Source organism: Phaeoacremonium minimum (genome assembly GCF_000392275.1).
Source record: "Phaeoacremonium minimum UCRPA7 unplaced genomic scaffold PA7_03_scaffold_538, whole genome shotgun sequence".
In the NCBI taxonomy this organism is placed as follows: Eukaryota; Fungi; Ascomycota; class Sordariomycetes; order Togniniales; family Togniniaceae; genus Phaeoacremonium; species Phaeoacremonium minimum.
The window spans coordinates 67,790-82,845 of NW_006921440.1; the positions used below are offsets into that span (position 1 = coordinate 67,790).

Sequence of the window (15,056 nt, forward strand, 5' to 3'; positions counted from 1 at the left end):
GTGATCAGGTCAAGCCAACTCACAGACGAGGATTCGCATCTTCGGAATTCTGATCATTACAACAGCGCATACTACGAGCCTGTCAAATGTTAACAAAGATGATGAGTTGATGTATAATTGCGTACGAACCAGAAGATGAGGTAACCGATCATCCCCCCGGATGTCAACGCAGAGCCCTTGCCCATTGTGTTGGGTATCTTTGCAATACCGGGTGTCAGTGCGTGGAGCATTGTGCTGAATGTCTGTTAGCTCAAGTTGATCATCCCAAGCCTCAGATTTTGACCTACTAAACACATTGACCTCCTTGAACCCCCTGCGAAGAGAAGATGTCAGCATTTATCAGTAGCTGAAGAGGGAGATTAGCGAACATTGACTCCATTCCAAACTATAGCCATGACAGCACGATTGAAGGTGGGCCACCAAGCACCGTAAACCCCAAACGCTGCACGATTGAGGATCGGGTACCCGAAGTGATAGACAGCACCTGGGCGACCATTGATAACGAAGACTATGGCAATCAGGAAGTATCCTGCAGCCTGGCAGCCCACAACTTCCCAGATGCTAAGGCCAGTGGACTGTGCCGCGCTCCCAGAGTACCATCCCGCAACTGTCTTACATCAGTATCTGCTTATTAGTTTGACAGAAGTTTGTCTCACCTGTAGCTGCAGCAGAGAACCAGAAGGTCAAGTACGTCCTTTGAGTCCAGGTGCGATCTTTAAGCGCGAGGGGTCGGATATCGTCGTTGTCCAGAAAGGCGTTTCCGCTCTCGCCACCTTTCACGACAAGGCGTCTCGTCAACGTCGCTCTTGTGGGCGACATGACTATTAGATAGGAGCAACGTGATTGTTGATTTCCAACAGCGATGAATTGTGTTCTCTGAATGGAAGTCCACCGGATGCGATGGCCTTTATAGCCCTATACATAAGGAGGACTTCTTATCATTTGCCCCAGCTTTGACACCGAGTATGCGTACTTCGTTTGGAGAAGCATTGTGACTGACATGGGGACCACTGCAATCACCCAGGAATCAGTGCCGGGTCAAAGTTGATGTGAGGAAGAAATCGACCCCCAATGGCACATCGCTATTACCTTATCTCTACTGAGTCAATTAGGGCGGTTCCACAACACTAAAACAACGCCGGGCTGACAATCAGTGGCGCACTTGTCGTTGTAACCCCCAAATCATCTTTATCACCGTTCCTGGTGGGGAATTTGGGGGTTACAAGCGCTTGGCATCGACATTAGCACAAACTGTTTGTATGCCCACATCTCGGTATGTCACTACTCAAAAGCGGAGATGCAACCCCCAAAGTCCGGCCGGAGCCGCCTAGTTCACTGTCTCAAATGGTTCTTGACCAGTGCTGGAGTCGATATCCTACAAGAGCTTCTTTAATGGCTTCAGCGGACGAGTTGCCTTAGGTCAACAGCACCGTATCTGACACATTAGCCAACATGTCTATGACTGAGACCGAGACGCTCCCCTCGTTTACCACCATCGAGCTCCAGACGCCATATGGCCTGGAGCACCGTCGAGTCTCGACTAAGTTACCTCGAGACTGTCGGTCTGATGAAATACCTGTTATCGACATCAGCGGCATCTACGACAATTCAGCAGAACGCATTAAGTTGGCCACTCAGGTCAAGTACGCAGCGGAGAACTCGGGTTTCTTCTACATCAAAAACCACGGAATTGACGAAGACATCATCAGTAATGCTCTCCAAGCTTCTAAGAGGTAAGAGGGTGCCTATGCTGCGCCACTTGGCAACGCTGACATAGACACTGTAGATTCTTCGCGCAATCCGTCGAGGAAAAGTTGAAAGTTGCAAAGACTAGGTCCCGTCACTACAACGGATATAATGGCCGAGGCACAACCCAGATCTCCCCTTCAGAATCAATCGATAAAAGAGAAGCATTCATGTGGTCTTATGACCCCAAGCTTGATGCAGACGTGCAAGATCTTAATGATATTCCCGAAATCGTAAAGTCGTGGCTCCGATGTGAGGATTTTATCTGGGATGGTACGTCCCAGGTCCCGAATTTCAAAGACGACATCATCAAGTATTGGAGAGCATGTTTGAAGCTGGCAAGGAGTCTTGTCAAGGTCTTTGCCCTGTGTCAAGGCTTGCCAGAAACTTACTTTGACAAACTCACTACGTATCCCGGTGCCGACGGCGTGTTGAACTACTATCCTGGACTCACAGCTGATGAGGCCAGCAAACCCGTAACGGATGAAGTAGGCATCGGCTCCCATACCGACCTTCAGTGCTTCACCCTGTTGTGGCAGGACGATATAGGTGGATTGCAGGTTCTCAACAACGAAGACCAGTGGATCAAGGCGAAGCCTATACCTGGAACACTTGTTGTCAATATCGGCGACTTCCTTATGCGGATGTCAAACGACAAGTTCAAGTCAACCGTCCATCGAGTATTCAATCGCACGACTCTCGACAGATACAGTATGCCCTTTTTCTTTGGGTTTAACTTCAACGAGATTTGCTCGGTACTTCCAACGTGCATCGATGAGAAACATCCTGCGAAGTATGAGCCAATCTCTTGCGGCGAGGTGAGCCAAAATCCTTCTCATAGTACTGTATCATGGTTCTCGTCTAATTTTTGCAGTGGTGTCATCTTCGCTTCCAAAAGGTGCAACTGGCCAACAAAGCACCACCAACCTCAGAGAGAGACGCGCGGGTATATATCACGGCTTGAAGCCAAGGAGGGTTACTGTGATATCAAAAGGTATCCATAGGTATATAGAGATATACAAGCTTTGTTAGCATTTTCTGTTGGTGTAAGGAGTGGCTCCCATGTATGAATCGTCGTAGGCGTCCGTTGTTAAGCACTGTTGCCTCTGAAAGTTCTCTGATTTATATAAATTGCACAATCCACGGAGTTCAAATAATTGAACCTAAGCGGGAAATATGAGTTCAGTCTTGAGGCAATATAGTAAGTGAAGAGAGTCTCGAGATTTTTGATCATGAACTATCAAGGCACGGAATCGATAGTGAAGTGATGGTCCTATCGGGTGGCTTCCACGCTATCATAATGCCATTCCTGTGTAGTAATCATCATTTTATAGCGCCTTCGACCACCCCCGCAGTGGGGTTTTCAGAACCGCCGTTCTTACGACGTCGCTCTGCTCACTGTTTCGCTTTAATTTTCCCTCGACAAGCAATTTATCTTAAGACTGACATCGCCTATGATTAAATCCTATGACTCAATGAGATGCTTCATCAATGGCCAATATCTCTTCTGTACGTTCTCAGAGAAACGGATCAAATCATGGCCGACGGCGACGAGCACCATCAACACGAAGCAAGAGAGTCAGGGCAAATGACACAGACCAGCCAGTGTTTGAACGCCCATACAAGTGCGTGTTCGAAGGGTGTAATAAGGCATTCACTCGGTCTGAACATCTGAGAAGACATCGGCTTAATCGTCAGTGCTTGACTCTTGACACTTTGGGAGACAAAATTCCTGCTGACCTGCTGGATAGATGAAGCAACTGAAATCTGGACTTGCTATGTCTGCTCTGCCAGCTTCGTGAGACGAGATCTCTGGCAGCGACATCAGAGGACTTCTCACAATGAGTTTGATCCAAGCACCGACATTCTCCCAACAACGGTCCTGGACGTGTCCGGTAGTGAGGATGATACTTCGGGATCCTGGCCTCACAAACGCGCCAATTCATGCACGGCGACTTCTTCGTCAGTGCAACGCCAAAATCTAGACTCCCATGAGCCAGACAGTCCGTCTACGATCCGAAGTGGACAGGGCTCTGCAAATAAGGCATCCCAAAATATCAATCTCAACTTCGGGGGGCAACCTGACCTGGTCCAGGAGCCCTCGGCTGACCCTAATTGGGTCCATGAATTACAGAATTGGATGATTGATTATTCTTGGACCGAGACTTCGGGCTTCAACGAACCCGACATTGATTGGTTTCTAAATAATCAGTATCACATATCCGATGACTTTTACACAAATTCTCACGAGGACAACGAACGCAACGTACCCTCCAATGACCAGACTGCCAAAAGCCTCATTCAAATCGTTGAACATTCCAATCGCTTTGAACATATGCCTCCGATGTTCCTTCAAGAAGCACCTACAAAGCTGTTCGTTCCAAAGACAGGCGAGTTCAGCGCCCCAAATTGCGGGTTTCGGACATGTAGTGCCTTGTCAGAAAACCACAGGACTACACTTCTAGTTGAGCTCCAAAAGATGATCGACATCGATGTTCATGACCGCCTCTTCTCGTTGAACAGCTTAAAACAAGGCATTCATCTTTATTTCCGACATATCAATATTGAGCACAACTTCCTACATCACGAGTTTTTCATACCGTCTTGCGAAGAGACACGACGCGCAAGACTAGATGTATGTGGCCTAGATTCAGAACCGGGAGCAGTGTTCTATTGGTCGATTATTAGCATTGGTTGGACCTTGATGAGAAGCGAGGAAGGTCACGAGCACAGAATGGCAGTTCAGATACAGCGCGCTCTCAGGAAAACAGTGATTAACGTAGGTGATCAATCCCTAACGTTCCAGTATCTACTAACAGTGATCCTTGCATGATAGCATCCGGGACTTACTGGGAGTCCACCCTTGTGGCTTGTCCAAACGCTTTTCATTGTACTCATGTTTGCGAGATACCAAGGCGACAGGGAAGAATATGGCTTTGCATCCATGTTTCATGGTGTACTACTTGAGGTGTGTCTCTCTTCATTACTTCTCTCCAATTATCTTGTAGTAATCAGAGTTTCCAGGCAACCAGGCGATTAGATTACAGATCATTCCCTTCTATGGATGTCAAGGCTCGGTCAGACCCTGATGTCGCAGTCTGGATAAAGTGGATCGAGACAGAGTCAATACAGAGGTATGGGCGATGTCACATTATGATGAAGCACTCGGGCAAGGCTAATCAAAAGTACACCAAGACTCATACGTCAAACCTTCATCCTCGATATGAAACATTATCTACTGCATGGCGGAGAGCCGAATCTAACCCCATTCGATCTGAACCTGCGGCTCTGTTGGTCTGAAGATGCCTGGTACGCCACATCATCCAGCGAGTGGGCGCATTTCCTGTCGCTTAACGCGAAGGACGCTATACCGTTCGTCGATATTTTGAAGATGCTTTGGAATCCTCGGGCGAATTCTCTTCCCGCTGAAAAGATTCCCCGCGGATCTAATATCGTCCTCTATGGGTTGGTCTCTATAGCCAGGGAACTCTGTCGACGTAAATACGACCACATCCCAGATCAATCAGGCGACTCTCTCACCTCACTTGGGACAACATTTGGGCATTCGCTCAACAACTGGGAGCACATCTGGAACAAAATCGCTGTTCCAAAGGGCCTGACTTCCAACTTTCTCTGGAGAAGTTGCTCCTGCATCATACATCTGGCCAGAACACTCTATGAAATAAGTCCGGTCGATCTACAAACTGTTGCCGGTAAAGACATCATTGAAGGGAAGCGAAGAGGTGCCGCTGATTACGCCAAATCTCGCAGAAAGATCAGCAGGTGGGCAAAGCAAGATCGTGCGCTTGTTGGAGTATCTGGTCAGTATTTCCCGAGTAACATATGTGACTTGCAGCTTGGTGGCTAACCAATAATCTAGCTGCTGCTAAGGTTATACAGAGTCGACTACAAAACAGTTTTTCAGCGGTACACTGCAACCATTGTCTCTGGTGCTGCTACCTCGCAGCTTTGATCTGCTGGAACTTCGGCTTCGCAATGACAAAAGTGAACTCTCCTCAAGACCATGTCAGGCACGGGCACCTAGTGTCATTTACGGAATCTGAAGAAGAGTGTACGCGGTACTTAGAAGCTGCCATTACCTTAGGTTCATCTCCCCTTGATGATGAGATCGGGTCAATCTTGAATAGAACATCCGGCATGCTTATAACGGTCATCAACTTCCTCAAGGATCGGTCTCAGACTGGAATGATCATGGATAGCATCGAGCTTCTCACCCGCTTGGTTGGCTTATCAACGGATGTTCTCAACTAAACAAGTACTAGCCCTAATAAATAACTGGCAAGATCAAATTTCGGCGTCAGAAACATGAGGCGGATGTCTCCAACTCGATGATACACCATGTACTGTATTCTGCTCAGCACAACAACTCCTAGCGACGATCTGCAAACAATCGCAATCGTTCTGAGTTCAGGTTAGACTATTCACGAAGATCTGACACGCTAAATTGGTCAACCCGTCAGGGAAGGATCTTACAGGAAAACATGTTTACATGTGTAATACACTTGTCACATTACTCGATCGTAAAAGCGTTTTGGGGGTCACAAGTCACCTTATCTGTATAGTTGTAAGCGGCTTCTATCAATCCTTTTTCTAGCTTTGATAGACCGTATGTGGCGGGAAAACTAGGAGGCTGATAAGATGGATTTGGGGGTTAACCTCTCGACCCCCAACAGCCCGGCCGGTAGCGAACGATGGCTACCTGTTGTCGCAGATCACCTGCGGCCTCAACGACGTCTCCACCAAGGTCGAAGATTCTCCAATCTCAACTTCCTAGCCTAGAAAGAAATGAATTGCAGCCAATCAGACATCAACAGATCTGTGGCACGAAAGATGGCAATCAGCAATGTCGAATTTCCCATAAAGCTACAACTGCCACCGGGTATTGCTCTAGCATGATTAGCGACCGTCTCAATTGTCATTCAGCCATCATGAGTAACATGCTGTCAGCTATAGGGATATTCAGCCGGAGATTGTTCGCTGTATTCGCATTGGTTGCCGTTTTCGCTAATGTTAGCAAAGCCGGAGAAGTGCCAGACGTTGATGACGCTGTGATCCAACAACACTTTGCTACAAGGGCAGAATGCATAGCCACGGAAAGGAGTGGACGACAAGGTGAGAAGACCGGTAGAGTATTCAGAAGACAATCTAACACGGAACAAACTTAAAGATGAACACTTTTACCAATCGCTTCTTCGGTTGCTCGAAATGCTGTTAATATTGTGGAAGCATACGCACAGACGAAATTAACAATTACTGGCGGCATGCCGGGCTGGTTGGACAGGAAGATGACGAAAGGTTTGCTGGAGAGATGTTCTCGAAAGCAAAACCATTCATACTGGGCAGCGAGCTGTGGAAAGTCATTCAAAGAATGCCAAAGGGTGCACTCTTACACACCCACTGGAATTCTATGTTGTCCTATGACACAATCTTGAGAATACTCCAGAAGACAGAGGGCATTGTTGTCTCGTCATCTCAGAGTCTCTATTTGGATCTCTACCGGAAGAATGCTACACTCAGCATCAGTCATGCCAATTACACATTAAATGAATCAGTACCGTCTCTTCACTCCGAGAAGTATATCGCTGGTACAAAAGTCAGCTTGCTCAGAGCCGCCAAGGAGTGTGGCCGGGCGGCAATGACGCATTTTTTTATTATCTCAAGACAAAGGTTGAATTCACTAAAGATATATCCCACCGTCATGATTTAGGTGTCGATGATATGTGGCGTCAGTTCAGCAAATACTTTGCCACAGGTGGAATCATGCTACTGTATGACTGTGTTTCGCGAATTTGTTCAAATTTTGCTTGGGGATTTGGCCAACGATGGCATAGACTGGGTCGAAATATGTAGTGATACAGCAATTGCAAATCTCGTTCCAGAAGGGTTGTCATCCCCCAGTTCTGACCCAGACTTCCGGTGGAAGCTTCCGAGTGAAGAAATCGACAAATTCAAGGCTAGTAGCTCGGCAAGAACTTCTGGGGAATTAGAGTCATTTGGACTGATAAGCGCGCCAAAACACATCTCAAATCATTGAAGGTGACACAGGTTTGACTCGAAGGAGGCGATACTAACGACCGCATGTGCAGGAATGGAATCATGCCTTTCACGGAAACAGAGCGCTCCAGAGCTTTTTTCAGGCTATGATCTTGTTCTTGGCCGCCCACTGTCATCTCTTGCAATAAAGAAGCATCCTGCTCGATTTGCTGGTGTATAGTTCTCAGTTTGAATGCGGTCCAGAGAGTCACTGCGTTCCACACCAGCTCGCCAAAGATCACAGACTAAAGTACTGCCCGAATCTTGCCCTCGCACATTTCCTTCTTTGTGCGTGGGTCAGTGCTGCTGCTGCTTTAATCTATGCAGTAGGTGTGTAGAAGGTGTGTGGTAGTATGCTAACTACTAGAAGCCTCATTTTATTGCATGGCCTGTGGTCAGAGGCCACCCTTGCTCAATGTTATCTGATTCAGTGATTGGTAGCTCAAAACTTTTGATAGAGGGGTAGGCAGGGTCCCCCAAAGGTAAAATACATTTCAGTATTTTACCAACAAAACCCACCGCATTCGGCACTAAACTCACTGGGTATTTAACACTGTAACAAGGAGCGCGTCTCCATGAATGGATCACGACGATTCATTAGTGAGCCTCTGTCACAGGCTCGCCAGCACTCACAGCGAAACTACAGTGATCCAAGTGATCCAGCTATTTCAGAATTCTATGTAAGACTATATTTATTACCAGGAACCTAGAGCTGAGGGGACTAGCTCCTCAGCTATTAATACAAGTTTTACTGCATGTGAGTTTATTGCACTAAGATCCCTCCCCGGATCACGATCGATCTTTGTGTATCGCTCTTAACGCCCTTGACCTCTCTGAGGACATAAACCTAAGGACCATTACTGTCACACCGCCTATCAGATATAGGAGATAGTAGGATCGTCACATAAAGATAGTAATAGATTAAATTCCAGCCTTGTTTTACATAGTATCTATTGATTTGATTATGAGATTCAGAGCCGGAAGTGCTTTGTGTCGATGAGGATTGTGAAGAAAGGCCTTCGCCTCCAAGCCAGTCTTGAAAGTGTGGGCACTTCTGTAGGTGATGGCGCTGTCTCGTGGTGTTGGCAGCTATTTCTCAAGGGTAGTGGTTATAGCGAAAGTGGTGGCTACGCTGGCCATGTCGGTTAGGAACCTTTGTAAAGTACCTCTAGATCGAGTCGTTAGTTAGGCAGCCGCCAGAGTTCTCTTTGAAGCTATTCAGAGATCGATATAAAAGGCGTTGTATGGCGTGAGTGTTGATGGGTGGAAGTCTTAGGTTTGGTGAAAAGGATGGTTAAATGAAACTCTGCTACGCAATTTTCACTGATCGCCTACCCAATCAAATAGGGCTTGCCTCTTTGGGTTAGAGCTAATTTACTCAGGGGTTTTGGGGTTGGGAGGTGGGGTGTAATTAACGGTCTGAGGTCATCAGGGGTCCACAAGGGTATTTTACACTTTTTCCTGGGAATGACAGTCGCACCCAGACCACCTGTTTACACATGATTGGATGTTCTCGAAATGCTGCCTATTGTGGCACTAGGTATTGGGTGACAAGTGATGTTGACCGCAATCTTACACGTTCCCTAAGAACCAGCCTTTGGAACAGTTGTGAAATACAGGAGACCTACCAACGACGCTTACAGTTCATGTGGCTTTCTGGTCTTCTAATTCTACAGTTCTCAACTCACGATTGATACATTTCGACATGTCTGTAAAGGTCCTCACCGTGGAGGCTGCCGTTGAAGCCGTCGAGAACTTGAAAGGCACATCACCTAACGTTGACAAGAGCTTCTTTGACGTATTTGGCACATCAGGCTGCTCCTTGAACTGTCACCTAGAAAAACGCCGCAAGGGACACCAAGGAAACAACCTGAGAAAAGTGTGGTTTTCCGATGCCGACCTTGAGAAATCAATCTCAAGTGGCTGTGAATCATGCAACGTGCTCAACTCGATCATCCAAGAATCATTCTCAAGGAGCCCGCATCCTAAAGCATCGACCAATAGATACCAAATCACTCGGGATTTCCAGCTACAACGTCGTGTTATCATCAAGGGTAAAACAAAAAAGCATAAAAATAAGGATGACAGGAAAGGGAATAAAACGGAGATAATTCAATTATTTCAACCTCCAGGTATGTACCCTTGTTTACTTTGGAGAATATAGTCTAATAATGCGAAGGAGCTGGCGTTGTTTTTCACAGATTCTGCAGCTCTACTTTCCTCGGAAGCGTTGAATTATCATTCACACGATTGAAGGAATGGATCAAAGAGTGTTCAAGCACCCATGAAAAATGCAAAATGCACAATAGCTTACCAATCGATGACCGTGGTCCTGCTCGGCTGCTAGATCTCATCGATATTCGAAGAAACGGTGTTCAAGGTATCAAAATTATCGATTCCAACCCTAATGAAACGTACCAGTACGCCTGCCTTAGCCACCGCTGGGATTCCCAACTCAAGGCTATCTCGACAACGACCAGTAATCTTCCAGAGCGGAAAGCCTTCATCGAACTAAGCATCCTACCTAAAAACCTCCGTGACGGCGTGGAGATTACACGGACTCTTGGTATTCGATATCTATGGATCGATTCTTTATGCATTATCCAAAAAGGAGACAACGATATAGATAAGCAGAATCAAATGGCAAATATGGGATACATTTACCGACGCGCCTATATTGTTATTGCTGCAGTCTCTTCAGACAGATCCGACGGCGGTTGCTTTATTGAAAAGAACCGCAAGCAGCCTGATATCTGCTTTGAAGTTACTGATGTGACCAACAAATCTCACCTGATTGGAGCTCGTGTCCTTGATATGAGAGGGCCATCGCGCTCAATTATCGATCTTGAATACCATTTTCCGCTACTGAGTCGCGGCTGGTGTTTTCAGGAACGTGTTCTATCGAAACGGCTTTTAGAGTGCACCTACGCCGAGTTTACTTTTGAATGCCTTGAAAGCTCGCACTGCGAGTGCGAGTCCAGCATAGCGCCGCATCCGCCTCCGACTCTGCCAGTTGGTAGATTAGATCCCGATGACCGTATGCGGTTGACTGACAGGACAACAACGATAGACAAACAGAGAGCCCGTGATATCTGGAGGACGATTGTCCATAAATACATGACCCTCGATCTAAGTCGTTCTTTCGACTCGCTGCCTGCGATTGCTGGTTTTGCGAGTGCACTGGAACCACATATCAAAAGTCCATATGCAGCAGGCCTGTGGACCGAAATGCTGCACGTTGATATGCTCTGGTACATGGAACCGGAGTCTAAAAGGAGTTTTAAAGGACGAACTGTTTTTAAGTGGAAATATAGACGGGGCCTAAAAGCACGACTGATTTCGAAATCGGATTCGGAAGGTATAATGCCGCCGTCGTGGTCCTGGGCATCAATACAAAACGGACAGAGCCTGAAATTTACTGATTATCTCTCAACAGATGGTGGCACGAAAGAATTCCTCTTGAGAGGCAGAATCAAAGAGGTGAAATGCGAGCTAAAGTCATCAGCCAACCCTTTTGGAGAATTGAAAGGAGGCTATATGAAACTTGAAGCAACACTATATCCATGGTATATTCGCAGGTTCTGCCGAAGGATTCGGGATCACGAGTATCTTCAACGTAAAAGGCACGCGCCTTTTACCATCCATCTAGAGCAGGAGCATATTGACCCAGAGCGATCGTCCATGGAATGTAGTCCCAACATACCAGAGCTTAAAGTTGACAACGCATTTCTTCAATTTTACCCCGACACGAACTTGATGGAATTAACCTTCGATGACTTCTGTGATGATGAAAAGCGAGCTTGTGGGCTCTCAAAAATCTATCTATTGCAGTCACTTCATGTGAAGAAGCTTGGGAGTATCAAGGATATCTTTCTCGTATTGCAACCGATATCGCCTGTACAGAGCAAGGCAAAGTGCTACCGGCGGATAGGAATGATGAACCTGGAATGGAATGAAAGTAGCGAAAAAGGAAATGAGAAAACCTGGCACGAGAGGGTTGAGAGTCAGTTAATTGAGAGACATCTGGCACCTCAGACGGAAGAATTTTGGATATTTTGATGTCGACAAGCTAAAGAGATCTAGGAGTTATTTGTACACATTCTATGACATATATCCAAACTGGCTTTTAGTGAGCTTGGACGATACAGTACACGAACTACTATTTGGTCCATTTTCTACAATACATATCTGTTCTTCACTCCGCAGCTCTTTTTGGAGCCTTTTTTTTTTATCTAAACTAGACTTTCAAGTCATAAGGACAGTCACACTTGCCAGAATACGCTTTTCAAGATTGATTATAACAGGTCAGCAACGCTATCAAGGGATAGTAAAAACCACTAAGTTACTATAGACTGCCGAAAGGAGGGTTACATTCTACGCAGTACTACCATTATCATATCGCGAACCCGTGCTGGCCCAAGAGCACAGCGAATCTCCTTACCATTAGTAATGCTGAGCTGCGACCACCTTTATCCGAGCCAATCGCTAGTTGTCTGACCATGAGTGGACTTACGTACTGTGAAGTGCAAATGCTATAACTAGACTTATGAGGATGCGCTGTAACAATGATGGCCAATAGGCAGCCGCAGCAGCTTACTTGCGAGGAGAAAGAAGATCTTGGCCGCCCACTGACATCTCTTGTCCTAGAGCTGCTCTGGTTTCGACAACGAACGCAATCACTCAATTTGACCATCCCATTCTTCTTTCACGCAGGCGAAACACTTGGTAGCGGGAACGACACAGACTTGAACCTGTTCGACGCGATGGTTCTACCGGATAACCGCAGAATTGGGCACGGCTTTTCCTTCTTACATCATCCACTGCCCGCCATGATTGCCCACGGTGTTCCGACATCTATCAGTAATGATGATCCAGCTATTGTGGGTCAGGATTCTCTAGGTCTCAGCTTTGACTTCTACTAAACGATTCAGGGGTTTGAAAACTTGGGCTGAGGTGGTCTGGTGAGTGTCCAATGCTCCACTACACAAACTTGAGTTTTCTTTATCGCTAGAGTTATTCCCTGTTTCACGTCATCGAAAGTAATCATAATAATTAGACTACATCGATGTTATGGAATCTTATATTGACAATTACTAATCGTTTCTTCATATTCAGGGTGCACTTGCACAGAATTCTGTTCGCTGGTCCAACTTCGAGGACCAATCACAGGAAGATTGGTTGATCGATATCGAACTGGGAGCTAACGGCACATGTATCAAAGCGGAGCGCATTCGAGAATGGAATGCGAAATGGGAAGCATATTGCCAGTGGATTATAGATGAGTATGGTGAAAGGTATGGTAATTCGACAGCAAATTCAAGTGACGCATAGATAATTTCAGATGATGGTGGCCTTTGCGGGTAACCCCCCTTTGTGACCGACTCAACTTCGGCTTGGCAATTTGAAGAGATAGTATCTAGACGGGTCGCTCAGCATTTTCTGGTATTATCATTCCATATTATGGTTGAAGAAGACTGATATCTGGACCACAAACAAAAAACGAGATGAGTAGATGTTGGGATTCACGCAGTATTGTGGTGTTTTTTAACAAACCAGCCCCCTAAACAATCAGTGATTAGAGTACAGTAAAATGTTCTCTATAACCTAGGGCCAGATTAACCACGGCCAACACATTATTAGAGAGATCCTAGTATCACCAGAGGCGTGATAATTTATCAGGGACTTTATCCGCTGCAGATTGGAGGCACATATCATAAATCATCCCAGGGCAATCACCCACGTTTGTAGCAGGCTCGCCAATAGCTCAAGGTCTGAAATGGAAGTTATCGAAGTCTACACAGCCTCTTCTCACAACAACGTTCATTACCAACAGACCCGACGGATATATTGGATAAGGTTGCACTTCCCTGATAGTGTAGGCATCCATATGATCGCCTTTTAAAGGACAGACAACCGCCATTGCCGAATCCTCAAATTATCATTTGGATCATTGAATAAACAGATATTTGTGTTGTGCTTGTCCGATTCGAGTTTTTTTTTCCATGGGATACTGAAAAGTGCGAGGTCTTCGGATCACTCACAATCTAGCAACTAGGAACTGAAGACGGCCTTACCTCGTGAAGAAAGCGAAATGGCGCTGTCTCATCTACGTTCACCAGAAGAGTTAGCAAGATGCCTTCTCGAGAATGACCGCCGACCAGACCCTGATCACACTCTTGCCGCGATCAAACACCGTCAGCGCCTCCTCAGATCCTGGGGCATTTCCCACGGCGCCACCATCCTCGAAATTGGCTGTGGGCAAGGCGACTGCACAGTCGTACTCGCCGATGCTGTAGGCGACGAAGGTCTCGTCGTGGGAATCGACCCTGCGCCGGACGATTACGGTATACCCTCTTTAGGCCGCGCCCACAAGCACGTTAAGGCATCCGTGGTCGGGAAGCAGATTCAGTTTATCCGGTCCGATGCTGTGAGCTATCTTACCTCACCGACCGGTGTCACTCGTTTCGACTTCATTGTCCTCTGTCACTGCATCTGGTACCTATCCGAACCCAGCAAGCTTGCCGAGATTTTCGATCTCGCACGTAGCCATGCTCGCACCCAGACCATTCTTCTCGCTGAATTTGGAATGGCTGCCTCGGTACCAGCTGCCGTGCCCCATGTGCTAGTGGCGTGTGCGGTCAACGCCCTGGAGAGCGTACTCACTACAGAGACACTTCGCAATATGCATTGCGTAACTACGCCCAGACAGATCGCTGATGCCGCCGAGAGGGGTGGCTGGATAGTGAAGGAGGAAGACTTGCTGGTGCCTGAGGCAGAGCAGCGTGACGGCTGGCGCGAAGTTGTCATGGTTCTTGAGAAGCCACATAGACAGGTGTACGAAAATGATGTGGAGAGCCTAGGCGTTAGCGAGAAGATCAAGAGCATGCTGCTTGCTGCGAGGGATGCGGTGGAAGAAAGTGTTCGCAGACTTGATGGTGGCCTCGCAAAAGTAAGAAACATGGACGTCTGGGTCGTACGGTTCAACCTCGCTCAGTAGTTTCTTGAGATTCTTTCCCATTTCAGGTTTCATTTGTGCCTACGGCTATATTAATCCCAATAAAAGAGCCGTCCGTTTGGGATATTCCTGATCACGAGCTACATAACTCCTAGATACCAAGGATCTATTTATGAATGGTGACGTAGAAGTATCCCGTACTCCGTCAAAGCGACTTGATTGCTACATTATGACACAACTACAACAAGAAGAGCTGTTAGAACTATAAGATGTTCCACCACTCCCTCCTCCTCCACCTTCA

General features: G+C 46.7%; 2 protein-coding genes across 2 annotated transcripts; both read left to right on the forward strand.

The window, feature by feature from the left end:
• Nucleotides 1–1,452: 1,452 nt before the first annotated feature.
• UCRPA7_7514 (putative 2og-fe oxygenase superfamily protein) lies at nt 1,453–3,080 on the forward strand (the record flags this gene model as incomplete). Its single annotated transcript, XM_007920044.1, has 3 exons — nt 1,453–1,733; nt 1,787–2,457; nt 3,064–3,080. 3 exons carry the CDS (start codon nt 1,453–1,455, stop codon nt 3,078–3,080), a joined length of 969 nt encoding a protein of 322 aa, XP_007918235.1.
• Nucleotides 3,081–13,891: 10,811 nt separating this feature from the next.
• Nucleotides 13,892–14,797, forward strand: UCRPA7_7515 (putative sam-dependent methyltransferase protein; the record flags this gene model as incomplete). The annotated part of the gene is made up of 1 exon (XM_007920045.1): nt 13,892–14,797. The coding sequence occupies one exon, from the start codon at nt 13,892–13,894 to the stop codon at nt 14,795–14,797; it is 906 nt and encodes a 301-aa protein (XP_007918236.1).
• Between the last annotated feature and the right edge of the window lie 259 nt (nt 14,798–15,056).